Source organism: Akebia trifoliata, chromosome 4 (assembly GCF_017979445.1).
Source record: "Akebia trifoliata isolate Shusen 1 chromosome 4, ASM1797944v1, whole genome shotgun sequence".
Classification (NCBI taxonomy): domain Eukaryota; kingdom Viridiplantae; phylum Streptophyta; class Magnoliopsida; order Ranunculales; family Lardizabalaceae; genus Akebia; species Akebia trifoliata.
In genome coordinates, this window is record NC_141378.1 from 14,529,949 (window position 1) to 14,551,908 (window position 21,960).

General features: G+C 34.0%; 2 protein-coding genes across 2 annotated transcripts; one reads left to right on the forward strand and one right to left on the reverse strand.

Annotated features, from left to right (window-relative positions):
• The first annotated feature begins 11,691 nt into the window (after positions 1-11,691).
• Positions 11,692-13,305, forward strand: LOC147404020 (cationic peroxidase 2-like). Its single transcript, XM_086439821.1, has 3 exons — positions 11,692-12,141; positions 12,374-12,536; positions 12,634-13,305. The coding sequence occupies exons 1-3, from the start codon at positions 11,743-11,745 to the stop codon at positions 13,038-13,040; spliced, it is 969 nt and encodes a 322-aa protein (XP_086295947.1). The 5' UTR covers positions 11,692-11,742; the 3' UTR covers positions 13,041-13,305.
• A 3,760-nt stretch (positions 13,306-17,065) lies between these two features.
• Positions 17,066-18,555, reverse strand: LOC147404021 (cationic peroxidase 2-like). Its single transcript, XM_086437700.1, has 3 exons — positions 18,088-18,555; positions 17,711-17,873; positions 17,066-17,614 (listed from the first exon to the last, which is right to left on the reverse strand). The coding sequence occupies exons 1-3, from the start codon at positions 18,484-18,486 to the stop codon at positions 17,208-17,210; spliced, it is 969 nt and encodes a 322-aa protein (XP_086293826.1). The 5' UTR covers positions 18,487-18,555; the 3' UTR covers positions 17,066-17,207.
• Positions 18,556-21,960: the final 3,405 nt, after the last annotated feature.

The following is a 21,960-nucleotide window of genomic DNA, read 5'->3' on the forward strand; positions in this document are numbered from 1 at the left end:
TTTTCAAAACATGGGTTAGAGGTCTTGGAATGGGCTGATTTTTGGTGAGGATGATCTCTACAGTGAGAGATCATCCTCACCAAAAATCAGCCCATTCCAAAACTTCTAGCCCCAGTTTACAAGTTGAAAAATCGTGGACCGTCAATTTTTTGTAAATCATTTTTGATGGGGTTAGAAGTTTTGGAATGGGCTGATTTTTGGTGATGATGATCTCCTCACCGTAGAGATCATCCTCACCAAAAATCAGCACATTCCAAAACCTCTAACCCATGTTTTGAAAAATGTTTTGCCAAAATGTTTGTTGCTAAAAATTTCCCATATATATATATATATATATATATGGGGTAGCGTTCAATGGAAAACTTTTTGGCAAAACATTTTTCAAAACATGAGTTAGAAGTTTTGGAATGGGCTGATTTTTGGTGAGGATGGTTTCTATGGTGAGGAGATCATCTTCACCAAAAATCTGCCCATTCCAAAACTTCTAACCCATGTTTACAAGTTGAAAAATCGTGGACCGTCCATTTTTTGTAAACTGTTTTTGATGGGGTTAGAAGTTTTATAATGGGCTGATTTTTGGTGATGATGATCTCCTCACCGTATAGATCATTCTCAACAAAAATCAGCCCATTCCAAAACTTCTAACTCAAGTTTTGATAAATGTTTTGCCAAAAAGTTTGCTAAAAAGTTTGCCATTGAACGTGACCCTATATATATATATATATATATATATATATATATATATATATATATATATATATATATATATTTATTTATTGCATAGGGGTTCGTTCTATACAAACTTGATCCGAGAATCGAACCAAATTGATCGGTTCTTCATTTTGGTAGTCCGGAACCGAACCGCAACTTATTCCAAACTGAACCAAACCACCCCAAAGCTATCGATTTGGTTCGGTTCTCGGTTTGAACCGGTCCAAGTTGCACCCCTATATATGGGTAGCATTCTTTTGACAAAATTCTAGACAGCATTTTGTCATATATGGGCTAAAAGTTTCGGAATGGGTTGATTTTTTGTAAGGATGATCTCTATGATGAGAAAATCATTCTCATAAAAGATAAGCTAATTTTGGAATTTCTAACCCTAGTTTATAAGTTAAAGAATTATGAATCGTCATTTTTTTACAGTTAGTTTGTAACCACTTTTCATGGGGTTAAAAGTTTCAGAATTGACTAATTTTTATGAGGATTATTTACTCACTATAGAGATTATCCTTGCAAAAAGTCAGCCTATTCCAAAAAATATTAGCCATATAAGATTAAACTTTGTCTAAAGTGAGTTAAACATTTTTCAAAATATGGGTTAGAAGTTTCATAATGAGCTGATTTTTGGTGAGGATGATCTTTTCATTGTAGATATTATCCTCATCAAAAATCAGTTCATTCTGAAACTTCTAACACTAGTTTACAAGTTGAAGAATCATGGATCGTCCGATTTTTGTAAATCACTTTTGATGGGGTTAGAAGTTTTGGAATGGGCTGATTTTTGGTGAGGATAATTTCTTTATCATATACATCATCCTCACAAAAAAAAAATAGCTCATTCCGAAACTTCTAACCCATACATTGGCACAATGTTTGGTTCACTTTAGGGCCTTCAAATGCCACCCGATATATATAGGATGGCATTCGGAGACCCGAAAGAGAGTCAATTTTTTTTCAATTTATTGGTTAGAAGTTTCATAATGGACTGATTTTTTGTGAGGATAATCTATATGATGAGAAGATTATCCTCACAAAAAATCAGCCCATTCTGAAACTTCTAACCCCATCAAAAATGGTTTACAAAAATCGAATGGTCTACGATTCTTCAATTTGTAAACTAGGGTTAGAAATTTTGGAATGAGCTGATTTTTAGTGAGGATGATCTCTAAAAATCAGCTCATTCCAAAACTTCTAACCCTTATTTAAAAAAAATGCTTGGCACATTATTATCGGGATTCTTATGAAATGGAATTAATTAGGCTGAAATAATTCATTTGTTTAAGGAGATGTCATGAAACTCAAATTAAATAATACCGCTATTTAATAGTTGACTTGGCCTTCTTGTTCACGCTTTAAAAAAAAATACAAATTTCGTAGAGAAAAGCACATATTTAAGTCACAAAGCTAAAAGGTCGATTATAATAATACAATAGCATCCGTGTACTTTAAGCTTTTAAAAATTTCTTAGAAATTAGTACATAATTATAGGGATTCTTATGTAATGGAATCAGTTCATCTGAAATAAGGGCGATTGGGCATGATTTCTAGGTCACACCTTCGAATCTCTAGATGCCCTCCACTTAAAAAGTGATTATTTTTAATGACTAGCACGTGCTAAGGTGATTGGTATGTGCAGCTCACCCAAAAAAAAAAAAAAAAAAACTCAAATTAAATAACACCGCTGCTAATATTTGAAGGGATTAGTACATATTTTAGCTAGCCTACAATGCTAAAAGTTTTATTATAATAATACAATGGCCTCCGTAAACTTGGACCATCTTTTAAAAAAAAATACAAAAATTTCTTAGAAATTAGTATGTAATTATACAAATTCTGATGAACTGGTATCAGTTTATTTGAAATAATTTATTTACCTAAGGAGATATTATCAAACTCAAATTACACCGTTATATAGGTAATTCACTTGGCTTTCTTACGGATCAAAGTTTACCATTATTCTGCTAAATCTGGTGGGCCCTTGCATGAAGGTCATCCTAACTGTTCGATCTCAAGAAGCAAGCTCTAAAGTGGATTGTTATAATGGTATTGGAACTAAATTGTGGATCCACACCAGCTACACGTAATATGATATTAAAATGTTTGAAAAAAGGAAAAGAAAATATCACAACGAAATTTGAAATTAAAATCAGTTTGTTCTCTTTCCTGACAAATTTTACACATCGCAATTGTTTTTTCTAGGAGGACTTTATGTAAAGAGAGCATAGCAAGGCACATGAATCTTGACATTTGGATTTTATATGGGAGAATCAGGATCATGTAAGGTGTTCCCATAATAGGAACGGTGCCTAGGTGACACGTTTTGGTTGGATTTTAAAACAAATTGTTCCGAATGAAATCGTTTTCTACAATGGATGCAATCCAATGTATTTAATCTTCAACCAAAACGTGTCACTTAGACACTGTATACTGCTATGGAAATACGATATCCCAAAACTCAATCAATAATCAACTTTTCGAGTTTATGGAATGAATCATCAAGTTAATTCATCAAATCAGTCAAGTCTACTTGAGAAATGTATTGAGTTATATTAGGATCAAGACGAGTTAGACAAGTATATATGATATTTTTGAAGAAGAAAAAAAAATCATTTTCTAAATATTTTTAATTTAAATATATTGGTCATGTTGGTCAAATTTTAGATCTTCAATTTTTTGAATCTTGCCCACAATGTAGGAAAATCATTTTCCTAAGGGGTGGGATGGGCAAACATATTTTCTCATAGGTAGAAATTACTTAGGGTTAAAGTTGAATTCTAAGAAATTTCAAACCCCATGTTTATGAGTTGAAGAACCGTGGACCATCTATTTTGGGTAAATCACTTTTGATGGGATTAGAAGTCTAGAATGGGCCGATTTTTTATTAGTATGATCTCCTCATCATAGAGATCATCTTCACCAAAAATCAGCCCATTCTAAAACTTTTAACTTATATAGGATAAAACGTTTTAGCCAAATAGCTAACATCCGAATGGTCCTATATATATATATGAGTCGGACACAAGAACCAAAGTTTTTGTTTTATATGGACTAAATGTTTTGGAATAAATTGATTATTTGTGAGGATGATCTCTATGGTGAGGAGATCATCCTCACCAAAATCATCCAAAAATTTCTAACCTGATCAAAAGTGATTTACAAAAAATTGTACGGTTTACGATTCTTCAACTTATAAACATGAAATTAGAAATTTTCGAATAGATTACTTTTTTGTAAGGATGATCTCCTCATCATAAATATAATATATATAGGTGGCGTTTGAAAGTCTTAATGAGAGTCAAACATTTTTTCAATGTATGAGAAGATCATTTTTCCTAAAAATCAATTCATTCTGAAATTTCTAACTTTATCAAAAGTAATTTATAAAAATTGAACGATCTATGACTCTTTAATTTATAATTTAGAGTTAGAAGTTTCGGAATGAATTGATTTTTGGTTAAGATTATCTTTTTACAATAAATATCATCTTCACAAAAAATTAGTGCATTATGAAATTAGAGATAGTGTTTAGCTCTTTTTAAGATCTACGAATGCTTTCCTGAATATTATTCATATAAAATAATAAAGTTTTATCCAAATGGGAAAGAATGTAAAACTTGTAGATAAGAGATTGGGCATCAGTCATTGAATTTAGCTAAGAAAAGTCGAACTTTTTGCATTGCTTGGTGTCAAGCATCGAGACGTGGCAAATTCGAATCCTTAAAAAAAAAAAACATCCAATCAGAGATTTTCCATTGGTTGACAAACGCACACACTCTCCGACAGATACTATCATTCCGAGATATTTCCCTTCTATCCCGTACGCTTCTCAATCACTCCATACGTACGTAAGGGAATCTACGTCATCAAATGATGTACGGTTGAGATGAAAGAAAATTCTTAGAGATTCTACATTATTGATATTAGGAGAACTATATGATCCTCTGCCATCTCAGCCGTACATTTGAGGTTAGAAAAGTCCTACGTGCCAAAATATTTTTGTTGATATGCAATGTATTTTCAAAGAAAATGTTTTGGCAGTTGCCTATATTTTATTAAAAGGTCATTTTCACATGACAAGGGATGGGGGGACTGAGGAATAAAATTAAGAAGGGTGATTTAAACATAAGTTTGGTTAATATTTAAGGTATCCTATGTTTTTAAATTGATGTCATGCTCCCTTGACTCAAGTCTTAATAAAGATTAACATAAAATGACATAAATGCCTTTATCTTAAGCATCTTTCAGAAATCATTGATTTCCTTCTCAAAATCAATAATTTTTAATTTCTTATAGTTTAATCTTTAATTCATCTTATTCAATCTGTTGAATAAACCCTTAATTTTTCTATCAAAAATTTCATTCTTAAATTTTTTTTAATTATATTCTTGAGTTTTGAAGGTTGAAGAAGATCATATCTTAAGGTTGAAAATGAACTTAAAAGTATCGATATTCAAGTTGTTAACATTTAGAGTAACTTATTTTAAACTTATTCAATCTCCTTTTCAATCCAATTTCTTACAAAAAATCATTGATTTTTGTACATAAAAATCTAACATCTTGCTTCTCTAAAAATTCAAATCTTATCCTTGAGATATGAAGGTTGATCAAAGAAGATAGAATTTTAAAAATTTGAAGTCAAGGGTTAAAAACCTTTGCCCTAATGTTGAAGATGGTTGATTTTATTTATTTATTTTTGGGAGGGGGCATAGTGTTTTTGACAAAGGTTGAAGAGAAGACCTTTAAGTCATTTTACAATGTCCTTCTTACAAAACCTAGGTCAAGTGGAGGGGGTATGACTAAATTAAAATCCAATAATAAAAAAAGTTAGGCTAACCTAGCTAGTAAGATTTAAAATCTTACAAAGGGTCGTTGGGCCCAAATGATCATGGTCTACTCCATCTTTAAAAAAATAATATAAAAAAAGAATAATTCAAAATATAAATAATTTTTTTTTCTATGATATTTTCTCTCCATGTTATTGCACATTTGCTCTTATCATTGTTAGTGACTCAGTGTACATAAATTCTCTAAATTTCCTTGAGGGTCACTGAAGTTGAAAAGATCTCCTCACTGTAGAGATCATCCTCACCAAAAATCAACCCATTTCAAAACTTCTAACCCATGTTTACAAGTTGAAAAATCGTGGACCGTCCATTTTTTGTAAACTATTTTTGATGGGGTTAGAAGTTTTGGAATGGGCTGATTTTTGGTGATAATGATCTCCTCACCGTAGAGATCATCCTCACCAAAAATCAGCCCATTCTAAAACTTCTAACTTATGTTTTGAAAAATATTTTGCCAAAAAGTTAGTCATTGAACGGGACCCGTATATATATATATATCGGTCAGGTTCAAAGGACAACCATTTCAACACACATATAGACAACGTGTTTTGTCTTATATGGGCAAAAATGTTTGGAATGGACTGATTTTTTGTGAGGATGATCTCTGTGATGAGGAGATCATCCTTGCCAGAAATCAGCTCATTATGAAACTTCTAGACCGTCCAATTTTTGTTGAAAAATTATAGACCTTCCAATTTTTGTAAATCAATTTTGATGGGGTTACAAGTTTTGGAATGGGATGATTTTTTTCCAGGATGATCCCCTCATCACAGAGATCATCCTCACAAAAAATCAGTCAATTCCAAATATTTTTACCCATATAAGACAAAACACATTGTCTATATGTGTGTTGAAATGGTTGTCCTTTGAACCTGACCCTATATATATATATATATATATATATATATATATATATATATATATATGGGAAATGTTCAGCACCCTAAGTTTTACTACACACTTTAACAAACGTTTTTTGTCCTACATGGATTAGAAGTTTTGGAATGGGCTGATTTTTGGTGAGGATGATCTCTATGATTAGACGATCATCCTCCCCAAAAATCAGCCCATTCCGAAATGTTTAGCCCCATGTTTACACGTTGAAAAATCGTGGACCGTCCATTTTTTGTAAACCATTTTTGATGGGGTTAGAAGTTTTGAATGGGCTGATTTTTGGTGAGGATGATCTCCTCACCATAGAGATCATCCTCACCAAAAATCAGCCCATTCCAAAACTTCTAACTCATGTAAGACAAAACACGTTTGTTAAAGTGTGTGGTAAAATTAAGGGTGCCGAACGGGACCCTATATATATATATATATATATATATATATATATATATATATATATATATATATATATATGTATATGGGTAGCGTTCAATGGCAAACTTTTTAGCAAATTTTTTGGCAAAACATTTTTCAAAACATGAGTTAGAGGTTTTGGAATGGGCTGATTTTTGGTGAGGATGATCTCTACGGTGAGGAGATCATCATCACCAAAAATCAGCCCATTCCAAAACTTCTAACTCCATCAAAAATAGTTTACAAAAAATGGACGGTCCACGATATTTTAGCTTGTAAACATGGGTTAGAAGTTTTGGAATGGGCTGATTTTTGGTGATGATGATCTCCTCACTGTAGAGATCATCCTCACCAAAAATCAGCCCATTCCAAAACCTCTAACTCATGTTTTGAAAAATGTTTTGCCAAAAAGTTTGCTAAAAAGTTTGCCATTGAACGCCCTCTATATATATATTATATATATATATGTGTGTGTGTGTCATTTGAAGGCCTTAACGAGAGTTAAACATTGTGCCAAACATTTTTTCAATGTATAAGGAGATCATCCATACCAAAAATGAGTTTATTCTAAAACTTATAACCATATCAAAAGTGATATACAAAAATCAAACGGTCCGGGATTCTTCAACTTGCAAACTAGGGTTAGAAGTTTCAAAATGAATTGATTTTTGGTGAGGATGATCTCTTCACCATAAGGATCATCCTCATTAAAAATCAATGCATTCCGAAATTTTTAATTTTTATTTTAAAAAATGTTTGGCACAATGTTTAGGTCTCTTTAAGACCTTTGAACTCTTTCCTATATATATATAAATATATATAGGGTCCCGTTCGCCACCCTTAGTTTTACCACACACTTTAACAAACGCGTTTTGTCTTACATGGGTTAGAAGTTTCGGAATGAACTGATTTTTGGTGAGGATGATCTCTATGGTGAGGAGATCATCCTCACCAAAAATCAGCTCATTCCAAAACTTCTAACCCCATCAAAATTGATTTACAAAAAATGGACGGTCCACGATTTTTCAACGTGTAAACATGGGGCTAAACATTTCGGAATGGGCTGATTTTTGGGGAGGATGATCTTTTAATCATAGAGATCATCCTCACCAAAAATCAACTCATTCCAAAACTTCTAACCCATGTAGGACAAAAAACGTTTGTTAAAGTGTGTGGTAAAACTTAGGGTGCTGAACATTTCCCATATATATATATATATATATAGGGTCCCTTTCAGCAACAAACATTTTGACAAACATTTTGGCAAAACATTTTTCAAAACATGGGTTAGAGGTTTTGGAATGGGCTGATTTTTGGTGAGGATGATCTCTACGGTGAGGAGATCATCCTCATCAAAAATCAGCCCATTCCAAAACTTCTAGCCTCATGTTAACAGGTTGAAAAATTGTGAACCGTCCATTTTTTGTAACCATTTTTGATGGGTTAGAAGTTTTGGAATGGGCTGATTTTTGGTGATGATGATCTATTCCCTGTAGAGATCATCCTCACCAAAAATCAGCCCATTCCAAAACCTGTAACCCATATTTTCAAAAATGTTTTGCCAAAATGTTTGTTGCTGAACATTTCCCATATATATATAGGGGGCGTTCAATGGCCAACTTTTTAGCAAAACTTTGGCAAAACATTTTTCAAAACATGAGTTAGAGGTTTTGGAATGGGCTGATTTTTGGTGAGGATGATCTCTACGGTGAGGAGATCATCATCACCAAAAATCAGCCCATTCCAAAACTTCTAACCCCATCAAAAACAGTTTACAAAAAATGGACGGTCCACGATTTTTCAGCTGGTAAACATGGGTTAGAATTTTTGGAACGGGCTGATTTTTGGTGAGGATGATCTACTCACCGTAGAGATCATCCTCACCAAAAATCAGCCCATTCCATATATGGGTCAGGCTCAAGGGCCATATGAGAAAACTTTCGACGGTAAATAAAATTTTAAAATATGGGTTAGAAATTTTGGATTGAGCTGATTTTTTGTGAGGATGATCTCTATGATGGGAAGATCATCCAAAAAAAATAAAAATCAGTCCAATCTGAAACTTCTAACCCCATTAAAAGTGATTTAGAATGTGGATCGTCGATTTTTTACTAATTTTTATCACTAATTTGTAAATCACTTTTGATGGATTTAGAAGTTTCTGATTGAGCTGATTTTTTGTGAGGATGATCTTCTCATCATAGTGACCATCCTTGCAAAAAATCAGCTCAATCCAAAACCTCTAACCCTTATTTTGAAAAACGAAAGTTTTCTCATATGTTTTCTCATATGGCCCTTGAACCTGACCCTATATATATGTATATAATTTGAAAAGTATTTACTGTGATTCTCACAAATTTGACATGGGATATGTACATAACCATAGATGTATTTTCTCATGATACGAGTAAAAATCATTTATGGTTATGTTTGCATGTCCACGTAAGACTTCTAAGAATCGTAGTAAATCATGTGTCACCGCCAGCACGACTCATATAATTTTAAATTGAGCTAAACTATTTGTCTCATTTGAGACTAGATGACTCTCACGAGAATGTTTTTACACATATAAAGTAATGAAGTTTGATTCAAATGAGAAAGAACGAAGAACTTCTAGATAAGAGATTAGGCATCAGTCGTTGAATTAAACTAAGAAAAGTCATGCACTGCATGGTGTCAATCAGCTAAACGTGGCAAAATCGAATTAAAAAAAACATCCAATCAGACATTTTCCATTGATTGACAAACGCACACACTCTACGACAGATACTATCATTTTTTTTAGCATTCCGGGATATCTCCTTCTATCCCGTACGCCTCTCAATCACTCCACTTGTACGTCACGGGGATCTACTTCATCTAATGATGTACGGTTGAGATGGAATAAAATTCCTAGAGATTCTATTGTTATTGATCATTAGGAGAACCATGTGACCCTCTGCCATCTCAGCCGTACATTTGAGGTTAGAGAAGTCCTGTGTGACAAAATATTTTTGTTGACATGCGATGTATTTCCAAAGAAAATGTTCTGGCAGTCCAAACTATTTGCCGATATTTTATTAAAAGGTCAGTTTTGCCGACTAGGGGTGGGGAATTGAGGTTCGTCGATATCGATAAAATTAAGAAGGGTGAGTTAGACATATGTTTGATTAATAATTGAGATATCCTTTATTTTTAAATTGATGTCATGTTCCCTTGACACGTCTTGATAATGATAAACATGAAATGACAAAAATACTTTTATCTTTAAGCATTTTTCAGAAATCATTGATTTTCTTCTCAAAATCAATCATTTTTAATTTTTTATAGTCTCATTTCTATCAAAAATTTCATTCTTAAAAAATTCTACCATATTCTTGAGCTTTAAAGGTTGAAGATGAACTTAAAATTATCGATATTCAAGTTGTTAACCTTTAGAGTAACTTATTTTAAACCTATTCAATCCAATATACATAAAAATCTAACATCCCACTTTTCTAAAAATTCAAATCTTATCCTTAAGATTTGAAGTTAGATCAAAGAAGATAGAATCTTAAAAGATTGAAGTCAGGGGTTAAAAACCATTGCCCTAATGCTCAAGATGGCTGATTTTATTTATTTATTTATTTTTGGGAGGGGGCCCAAGTGAAGGGTGTATGTCTAAATTAAAACCCAATAAAAAAAAGGTTAGACTAGCCTAGCTAATAAGATTTCAAATCTTACATAGGGTCATTGGGCCCACATGTTCATGGTCTACACCATCTTTATAAAAAAAGAAAAGAATAATTCAAAATAAAAATAGATTTTTTTTTAATAATATTTTCTCTCCATGTTATTGCACCTGTGCTCTTATCATTGTTACTGACTCAGTGTACATAAATTCTCTATATTTACTTGAGAGTCATTGAAGTTGAAAGAATGTCATCCTATCCCACTCGGTAATAAAGGAAAGACTCACATCTCTAGTAACTAGAAAGAAAAGAATAAAATCATGGAAGTCCCTTCAACAAGAATTGAGATTTTGTAACAAAAAGTAAGGCTAAGCTAATGAATTAATGGCATGATGTCATATGCATTGGAAAAAATATCCAATTGTTTAAGTGGAGAGAAAATTGCAAAAGGAGGTGATTAAGCGCACGGCTATGATTTTTGGATTTTACCCCTTTTCATTTAGTACATGTGATGTCAAACCATTGGTTAATTTATCAGCTTAGCATAATTTTTTATTATCCGAAAATTCCACTACATAAAAAAACAGGTAAATTTGACGAATCTTGACATCAAGTTTTACCCTTATTTTTACGTAGCGTTCAAAATCTTTGACTAATACCACAACAATGCCAAAAATGGAACATACCTAAGTGAAGAACATTATCATGTATCTCAAGGTCTTGGTGAATGAAATAAGATGTCTTTATAATTGATCATCCTAAGAATAAAAAATATTCTAAGAAAGTGAAACTTTTCATGAAAGAGAAGAAAACAAAATCTCTTAGGATCAAAATGAAGTTTTGATCCAATTTCTTTCAAGTCCTACAGATTCTTAAAAACAAGGAAGCCAGCTGTGCCATCCACACTTGACTTTTAATTTGTCAATCAGCAAAGAGAGCCAGCCATGCACGTGTTTCAAATAACCATGCAACCTATTACACACTAAGGGACAGAATCTTAAAGTTGGCCATTAGAGGTCCCACTTCAATTGATGAGGATCCCACATGCTTGTTTTTGTTCAAATTTTCTCTAAGTTGATAAGTTTTAGTGAGCCGGCTTTGCTTACTTTGACCTCACATTTTTAGTTTATAAATACTACATTTTCATTCATCAACTTCACTACCACACTCAAAACATTCTAATCAACCCAAAACCCTATCATCACCTCCTCTCTTCAAGTATGGAAGGGTTCTACTCCTACATTGCTTTTCCACTCTTTTTCTTGCTTACCTTTGCCACCATTTCTACTCATGGCCAAGGAACCCGAGTAGGTTTCTATTCGACTACGTGTCCACGAGTCGAATCCATAGTACGGGCCACTGTTCAATCCCATTTCAGTTCCAATCCTTCCATTGCCGCCGCTTTGCTCAGAATGCATTTCCACGATTGTTTCGTCCAAGGGTGCGATGCGTCTATCCTTATCAGTGGACCCAACACAGAAAGAACTGCAGGACCCAATCAATTTATTAGAGGATATGAAGTCATTGATGATGCTAAGACCCAACTTGAAGCCATTTGTCCTGGCGTCGTCTCTTGCGCTGATATTGTCGCTTTAGCTGCCCGAGATTCTGTCGTTTTGGTAATATAATGACATGACTTATATGATTAGAACATATTAATTCATATAACTAATCTTGAATATGTATTCTTAATCTCTACAATTTATCATTTATGATGAAATAAATTAATGATGATTTGGTTATCTCGTATTTATATATATATATATATATCATATTAGTAATTACTAGACATATATGCTCTATTATTTCAATTAAATAATAACTATACTAATTAATGGAAAATTCATGCAGACTAGAGGACAAACCTGGTTAGTGCCGACTGGGCGTAGAGATGGACGAGTATCATTGGCTTCTGATACCAATAATCTTCCTGGTTTCACTGACTCTGTCGATGTACAAAAGCAAAAATTTGCTGATAAAGGACTTAACACTCAAGATCTTGTTGCCCTAGTTGGTAATTAATTAACATTTTTTTTCCAAGTGATTATAGTTATAAAACTTGTTGAAAAAAACACATTTCTTAGGTATCATATATGTTTTCTTGTTATTAGGGGGTCACACCATTGGAACTACAGCTTGTCAGTTCTTCAGTTACAGATTATACAACTTCACTACAACTGGAAATGGGGCCGACCCAAGCATCGATCCTTCATTTGTTCCTACATTAAGGAATCTATGTCCCCAAAACGGAGATGGTAACAGGCGTGTACCACTAGATACGGGTAGCGAAAACAGATTCGACACTTCATACTTTACAAACTTGGTGAATGGGCGAGGAGTGCTTGAATCAGATCAGAAGCTATGGACTGATTCTTCCACTAAACCTCTCGTGCAGCGGTTCAATGGTCCGGGTAGCTTTAATGTTGAGTTTGGGAGATCAATGGTGAAGATGAGCAACATAGGAGTGAAGACTGGTACACAAGGCGAAATTCGTACCATTTGCTCTGCCATTAATTAGTGTTAGATTTGATACGGGTGTGTGCCAATTTGTATCATCAAGAAGAACATGTTTCTTAGCGTAAGCTAAGAAACATGCTATTATTTATTAGGAAGATATATAGATATACATAAGTGTCATCAAGTATAGTTAAGGATCTTTTGAATTATTAATTGGAAAAATGTATTCCTCATATCCTTGTACCCTGCATGGATAAGTTCTATCCAGGATTAGGACAAAGCAACTTCTGCACGCAAAAGCATCAATAAAACTATTTCTTACGTCACCAGATTTTGGACACCTGGCTTGTGAAATTAAAAGCATCTATATATAATTCGTGGGATAATTTAATAGTGATTTACAGAATCTTATGTTGACAAAATCGCAGTTTGTCACCTATCCCTATTGGAACATATCCTTCTTTCCAATTTCAATCATACTCTTACTACCGCCCTTAATTTTCTCTACCAAACTCTCTTTTTCAAAACATAAAAATATTTCGGTTGATCTTGATGTGTCTCAAACATCTCAGTGGGACCATGATTTGGATTAACTAGAGAGTCCATAAAATCTGAATTAAAGTAAATATTTGACATTAGAAATGACGTAGTGGAAGCTTATGAAGAAGTAGGCACTGCTTGCTTCTTGGAAAATCGTTCGAATCCACGAGCTTAGAGAATAAGATCTCAGAAAAGAAAAAGATTCTTTATTGAATGAAAAGTTGACCTTACAATGAAAAGAAACAGTCTTTATATAGGCTACAAAATCTACTTCTGTTGGAATTATAACTTTAGGAAAGAAATAACTAAAATAAGGAAAAATACTAACAATTCAAAAACTATGAAAAATTCTAATTAGAAGCATAAATCAAAAGTCCTAAACTTAAGCAGCAATCTAATGAAAAGGACAACTCCAAATGACAACTTCCGAAATTAAGCAGCACATTATTGCCAAAAATAGCAAAATGAAGGAACTTGCTCGAAAAGCATCATAGATCCTGGCTAACAGCAAGAGTATTGGACAGCACATTGAGTCCAAATCACCCATTGAATTTCATGCAATATGTTCTACATCAAGAAACTTAAGTACCCATGACCTTTTCATGGCTGCATTGGTGGACCATTGACACCAACGTCGTTCAAAGGGTCCACCTTGGAATTCTTCTACAGTCAAATCGTCTTTGATCAAATGATTCTGACCATCCAATATGTAGACCTTTATGAATGTCAGAAAGTTCCACTGTTAAATTAATTAATTGACTTTTATTGCTTTTTAGTAGAAAAATTTGTGCCATCCACAAACTTTCCATTAAAATGATTAGTTTGGCCATAACCCAATAAACATTTTGGTACTATATGCATGTCCACTAGAAGAGGTCAAGTCAGCTGACGCTCGATCTAGCCTGTTTCACCGCCTTAACATCCTCCACGCTTACTTTTCATAATGTTTTTTTATTTTCCTTTTTTTTTTTTAGCCCGGAAGACATTTGTGGGTGATCAATTGAATCACTCAAACCTTAGATGAATGTAATTCCTTTTATTTAATATAAATACTTGCTTAGCCAAAAAAAAAAAAGATTGCATTTTAACAATTTTTTTGATGTAAGGGATAATTTGGTTGATCCACTTTTGAGAAATTGCACGACATTATGGAAATCTTACTTGGCTTATGATCTACCCATTCCTTAAGCGAAGTATCTTGAATGAATTGTGATAATCTGACTCTCCCACATGGCAAACTCAATTGACTATCCTAACGTGATATGTTCGAACTGTAGATCTGCACTCCTTGGGATACACAGCTGCACTTCCCCATAAAAAAGTCTCTTGGGGGAACCGTATATCCTGAGGGGCGTAGATCTACCGTTACAAACTTCTCATGTTAGGGTAGTCAATTGAGTTTGCCACGTGGGGTAGTTAGATTATCACGACTTAATTATCTTGAATATATGAAGATGGTCTCAATTCACTGCCACATTGGTGTTAAGTCTTTGGGCATTGGGTGGCACCAGGACCCCACATGAACAAAGATGAGTCGCAAAGACGTACACCATGTGCCAATAAAGGAATCATGCCATATTCATTTGAAATGTCCAAGACACTTGCACAACTAGTTGTGCCCAAGCATCAAGGTGTAAGGCATGTTTTGACACAAATCAGGGATAAAATTAAGCTTATTTTTTACTCCTATGATAGGTTTCTTAGGGTGGAGAGAGAGAGAGGTCAATAGGTAAGAATTTAAGAGAAATCAGTTAAGATGGTTGGAAACGTTCAACAAAGGCCAATTACAACCTTAATTAGAAGAAGTGTTCATGTTGACAATCCTAAAAGAATTAAGGAAAGACCCCAAAAAGAACATGGGAGACAATTCAACTGTTGAATTTCATTTTTTAAGTTTGGGAGTTATGTGAAAGTTCGAGAGCCATCCATTTTCTTAACAATATACAATTGGCACAAGAAAACGAATTGGAAAACAAACGTAAAATGCAATCAAACAAAGAAATGTAGAGATTTTATGTGATTTCCTCAATATTGAGGCATGTCCACGGATTATACCGATTTCATTATGAAGAGAAAACTCGTAATAACAGATTACACCCTTTCTCCAAAAATGAGAAATATAAATATCCTATGAAATCTAACTAAGATTTTACATAATATTAATGAAATCATGCTCAATTAACAAGGTGTGACTTGATTTACAGTACCTCATTATCGACTAGTATTATCAAGCTCCACAAATCACAACATATGAGTTTTTTGATAAAACTGATGTGGTGTTGGATTTTTGATGTGGTAATCCATTTTGAACAAAACGACGTTTAGTGAATCTCAAAAGCTAATGTTAGTAGAATGGGTTTCATTAAGCATCACCCAACTATTAAAACAACCTTCTTGTTTGGTCAAACATGAAACGCGTCCGTTTTATAATCTAGCCCATAAATTTCAATCAAATTTTACATGTTGATGCCCCCTAACTATGGCAACGGATACTATAATATACTTGTAGGAATAGTCATTAGCTGCAATTTGGGCGGGCTGGGCCGAGCTCAATCCCATTGATGGGGGAGCTTGGCAGAGTTATGCAAAACATGAGTTGAGTTTGGGTTAGTTAATTTGGGTTGAGGGATTGAGTAACTCAACTCAACTCAAACTTGAGGCTACTTAATCATATATACTTTTTTTTTTGCTAATCAAAACAAAATTAGACTTGTTGAACGAGCCCAACCCGTCCAAAACTATCTAAATTTGGCTAATCCGACCTCAACCCAAGGTTAGAAGCTCAAGCTCAGATTGAGCTTGGATTAATGAGCTCATGCTCAATGCTCGAGCTGAGTTAAGCTTGGATTGACGGCTCTGCAACTTGAGTTGAGCCTGGGTCTACCCTCCAACCCGCCCAAGTTGCAATCTTAATAGCAGTCCAAAAGTCTTTCACAAAAGCGCGTATGAGACTGAACCGGCCCACACATGGATATAGTAAAATTTGGAGCGATTTAATCATACCCCTGTACATTTTGAAGAATATTTGTGATAATCCCTATGTTTTCAAACTGTTGCAATGGTCCCCTTGGTCTTGGTCTTGGTCTTGCTATATTGTGTGTGCATTAATGGATGTAAAGCAAACAAGTTAAATTCTACATTAATATATATATTCTTTAATGGGTTTTGTGCAGAAGCTACCAAGAACAAGATTTAGGAGGTGTTTGGTGGCAAGAATTAAACAATTGGAACAGAGTTGGTAAGGTTTTCTCCCAAGAAAAGAGCTTATAATTGATACCTCCCTTAGAGTTAAAGATAGATAACGAAGGTTAACAGAGAAATGACAGTAAAGTATTGGTGATCCAATTTATATTTCTTAGAGAATTGTATGGAGCTCTACTCATCATCTCGAATAGGAAACTTCTTGTGTGCAAGCTTTACAATGTAATGTGAAACTTCACCTTTAAGCACAACATGCATGCTGACCAAATTAAATAGTAAAATTTTCTAATTGGCATAAAAATCATCTACTGATCCTAGAATTCTCGTAATTAAATAAATTTCCAATTATTCAAAACATCAATAAATTAATTTGTTGATACATGTAATTAAATCCTCTTAAAAAATGATAACATGTTTCTTAGCTTACGCTAAGAAACACATTCTTGAATTGATACATATGATCAGCACACTCAGACCAAAATTAACACTAATTAATAGCAGAACAAACTCTACGAATCTCGCCTTGTGTACCTGTCTTCACCCCTATGTTACTCATCTTCACCATTGACCTCCCAAACTGCACATTAAATCTATTTGGACCACTTAAGCCTTGTACAAATGTTCTAGTGGAAGCATCAGTCCATAGCTTCTGATCAGATTCTAGTACTCCCCGCCCATTTCTCAAGTTTGTAAAGAACGAAGCGTCAAATCTGTTTTGGCTACCCGTGTCTAGTGCTATACGTCTGCTATCATCTCCGTTTTCTGGACAGAGATTTCGTAATTGAGTAAGAAATGAAGGGTTGATGCTCGGGTCGGCACCATTTCCAGTTGTATTGAAGTTATATATTCTGTCTTTGAAGAACCGACAAGCTGAAGTTCCAATGGTGTGCCCTCCTATTAACATAAAAACATATGTTGTACCTTAGAAATTGGACTTACACAAGTTTAATTATAATCAATTAGAAAGAAAAAAAAATGTTAATTACTTACCAACTAGAGTAACAAGATCCTGAGTATTAAGTCCCTTATCTGAAAATTTTTGCTTTTGTACATCAATGGAGTCGGTGAAACCAGGAAGATTAGAAGTATCAGAAGCCAATGAGACTCGTCCATCTCTACGCCCAGTCTCTACTGACCAGCTTGGTCCATTAGTCTGCATGAATTAGTATGGCCATTTTGTTAAATTGAGACATAGAGTATGCGAGTAATGTAATACAATATATGGGATACATCAAATCGTAATCAGTACATCATCATAAATAATAATTCGTGATTGAGATGACATATGTTACTAAAAGATTTGTAGGGCATGTTATTGAATTGTAAGCTCTCCTCTTTCTCTCAATCACCCTAGAGTGTATAATTACCAGAACGACGGAGTCTCGGGCAGCAAGGGCTAGAATATCAGCGCAAGAAACGACACCAGGACAAGCGGCTTCAAGTTGGGTCTTAGCATCATCGATGACATTGTATCCTCTCAATAATTGATTGGGTATTGCAGTTTTTTCGGTGGATGCTCCATTGATAAGGATAGAGGCGTCACACCCTTGGACGAAACAATCATGGAAATGCATTCTAAGCAAACCAGGTGCAAATGAAGGATTGGAACGGAAATGAGATTGCACGGTGGACCGTACTATGGACTCAGCTCGTGGGCACGTAGTCGAATAGAAACCGACTCGGGTTCCTTGTCCTTGAGCAGTAATGATGGCAAAGGTAAACAAGAAAAATAGTGGGAAAGCAATGTAGGAATAGAACCCTTCCATAGTGAAGTACTAGATGAGAATAAAAACAAGAGAGGAGAAGATGTTGAAGGGTTTAGAAAGAGAGTCGGAGTTTTGCTGATTTCGATATATGGAGAGGTGGTGAAGTTGAGGAAGTATTTATAGGCATAAAATTTAAGGTCAACAGTAAGAAAAATGGGCTCATTGGAAATGATCAACTTAGAGAGAAAATTTCAATCTTCAATAAAGAGACGGCTGTGTAGGGTCTTCTTGTAATGGAATATTTGTGGGCCTGCCAATGGATAAAACTTTAAAATTCTCTCTTGGTCCGTTTGTAATACATTGCATGGTCATGCCATGGTGCTATGACGACTCTCCGCACCGATGGTCCAGAACTGAAGTCTGGATTGCATATGTTTCCCCCTTAGTTTTGTTATATTATAGGTTTGGACAGCAATATTATATAACGTGGCAGTTGAGGTTGAGGGCCCAAGAGGTCCACTTGTTTATCCACGTCACTCTCTAATTAATCTCTTCTACATGGGGCAAATTTATGAGGTAAATTCTTCATTGTTTTTATTGAAGTTACAATCAAGGACTGACACTGTTAATGGGTAAGGTGGAGTATTTGAATATAAAAAAATTTCACATGAGCAATCCTAAATATCATCTATCAATCTGAATTGAACACATCAACCCTCCGTGTGGAATGTCAGTGGAGTGGAGGAGTTTAGACTGCCAGTGCAGAAGAAGAAATAGTACATGGTCTACAGTTGGGCCTTTTCTACACTATCCCTAGATGGAGTTGGTGTGAGACGCGTACGCGCTTTGAGGGAAAAACAAGAAAACTTCAAATATAGGTACTGTCATATAATAGGGTTTTATTTGCTGGATTGTAAAATGAGGTACAGTTTAATTGTTTGACCTGGGATGAAAGTTGACTTTTCTAGGCCGGTTTTGCCGCTTTCATCTCTTTTTTCCTTTGTTTTTTGTTTTAGACTTAGCTCCTTTCAACTCTTTTTTCCTTCTTCTTTGTACTTTTTGAGAGGCCTACTAACAATTAGGGCTATCAATGGACTGGATCAGACCTGAATCCAATATGATAATTTCAAATCTGATGGAGAATTTGGGTTTCAAGAAAGATCATATTTGATAACTTATTGGATCGGTTCTAGATCATTCACGTCCCAATACTCGATCTAATAAAATGTGAGAAACTATGTAAATTATATTATATATTTTATTATGGGTTGGGTTAATGAATCAAGAAATGGCACATGATCGTGAGCCAGTAAACATAAATTTCAAGAGTTGGGAATTTTCTTCGAGATAAATGTCACCAAGTTATGTATTACGGAGATATGCATAAATATCAAAGTTCGATGATGATAAACTCTTAGATCGATCAATCCAAACTTGCAAAAAAGGTCTAGCTATGTAGAATGTGATACCTGCTAAGAAACTCCAACACCAAAGTCAAATTCACAGATAAATTTCAATTGGAATCAATTAATCCAAAAATAAACACATTTACCTCTACTTATAGCTCAAGGTTATCATTTCTTTAAGGCAACTTTCCCACACTTTATTTATTTGATTTGTTTTCCTCGATTGGACTTAATCATAATTTATTTCCTGATTGAACTAAATCTGAATTGAATCCCTTGTTTTTCGTTGAGAATCTTTTGATTGATAGGCAAATAAGTTTTTAATGAGTTTAGTAACTCATAACTAGTGGGATTTGAACCTAGGTCTTTAGTATCATCACCCAAAAACTTTAGCAACTAAGCTAATAGGCACCTGCAAGATTGTTTGGATCTAATTGTGATTGGGCTTCCTATTACTCCTGAGTAATGTTGGGCACTCCATAACTATTTGCTTATGGAGAGTTCCTCTGAACTCCAGAGGATGATCTACAAGATTTCTCTTGATGATCTCCCAAAGATTATCTTTAAACAATGTGAAAAAAGTCTATATTTGACAGTCCAAGACTGTTGAATTTAATAAAATTTGACGAACCAAGACATTAAAATTTTCATTGTCAATTATTTTTTTGATTAGTCCTTGGACAAGACCATGATCTACGGACTGGGCAAAGCCCAGACACGAGCTCAATCTACTATCTTCAGGGATACCTGATTATAAAAAAAAAAAAAACCAATTTCCTAGAGACAAGTAAGTATTTATAGGGATTAGTACATATTTAAGCTACAATGCTGAAAGGTTGATTATAATAATACAATGGCGTCTGTGTACTTTGACCTTTTAAAAAATTTCTTAGAGATTAGTACATAATGATAGGGATTTTTATGAAATTGAATCAGTTAATCTCAAGTAGTAGTTGACTTGGCTTCTTGTGCAAGGTAGATCATTTTTTTTTTAAATACAAATTTCCTGAAGACTACTAATATTTATAAGGATTAGAACATATTTTAGCTAGCCTACAATGCTAAAAGGTTGATACGATAATACAACGGCCTCCGTGTACTGAGATCATCTTTTAAAAGTAAAAATAAAAATCTTAGAGATTAGTACATAATTATACGGATTCTTATGAACTGGTATCAGTTAATTTGAAATAAATTATTTATTTAAGGATATATGGTCAAACTCAATTACATTTACATCGTTATTTAGGTTGACTTTAGCTTCTTCTGGATCAAAGCTTGCCATTGATCGGCTAAATGTGGTGGGCCCTTGCATGAACGTCTTCCTAAGTGTCTGATCACAAGAAGCGAGCTCTAAAGTGGACTGTTACAAAATATTTTATGTAAAGAGAGCATAGCAATAAAAGGCATATAAATCTTAATATGAATGGTGTTTACGTTGCATGTTTTGGTTGGATTTTCAAATACATCGACTCCTAATGAAGTCATTTTCTACATTGCACGCAACCCCAATGTATTTAATCTCTAACTAAATCGTGCCATGTAGACACCATTATGTTGCTATTGAAACGAGACATCGTTCTGATCTGTGACTCTTGTACGATTATAGGAAAATGATTTGATTGCATGTAGTAATATATTGATAAGAAAGTTGGTTATAAGTATAGTTTTCGAGTTTATTGAATGAACCATCGAGTCAACTCATCTCATCAGTCAAGTCAACTTGAAAATGCACTGAGACATATTAGGATCTAGATGAGTTATTTGACTATATATAACATTTTTGGAGAAGAAAAATCTATTAAATTTAATATATCAAAAATCATTTTCTAAATATTTATAAATTATATATATTTTTATTTGACACACAAGTTTTGAACTCGACACAACACGATTGTCATGTTAGTCAAATTTAAAACTATAATCTTTTAGTTTTGCCAATGAGTTAGTAACATTGTGAGGTAGGAAAATCATTTTCCTCATGAGATAGGCAAACATTTTTTTATCCTAGGTAGACATTGCTTAGGGTTTGGAAATTGAATTCCAAGGAAAATACGTGGTCATACACCTAAATCATTGACTGTTCTAAGGGGAATCATTGTCTGTGTGTAATCATATAGACCCTCAG

Excerpts from the sequence above, each read along its gene's own strand:
- LOC147404020 (XM_086439821.1), top strand. The coding sequence starts at position 11,743 with ATGGAAGGGTTCTACTCCTACATTGCTTTTCCACTCTTTTTCTTGCTT. Across the intron at positions 12,142-12,373 it reads CCCGAGATTCTGTCGTTTTG|ACTAGAGGACAAACCTGGTT; the intron begins GTAATATAATGA and ends AAATTCATGCAG. Across the intron at positions 12,537-12,633 it reads AGATCTTGTTGCCCTAGTTG|GGGGTCACACCATTGGAACT; the intron begins GTAATTAATTAA and ends TCTTGTTATTAG.
- LOC147404021 (XM_086437700.1), bottom strand. The coding sequence starts at position 18,486 with ATGGAAGGGTTCTATTCCTACATTGCTTTCCCACTATTTTTCTTGTTT. Across the intron at positions 17,874-18,087 it reads CCCGAGACTCCGTCGTTCTG|ACTAATGGACCAAGCTGGTC; the intron begins GTAATTATACAC and ends TAATTCATGCAG. Across the intron at positions 17,615-17,710 it reads GGATCTTGTTACTCTAGTTG|GAGGGCACACCATTGGAACT; the intron begins GTAAGTAATTAA and ends TTATGTTAATAG.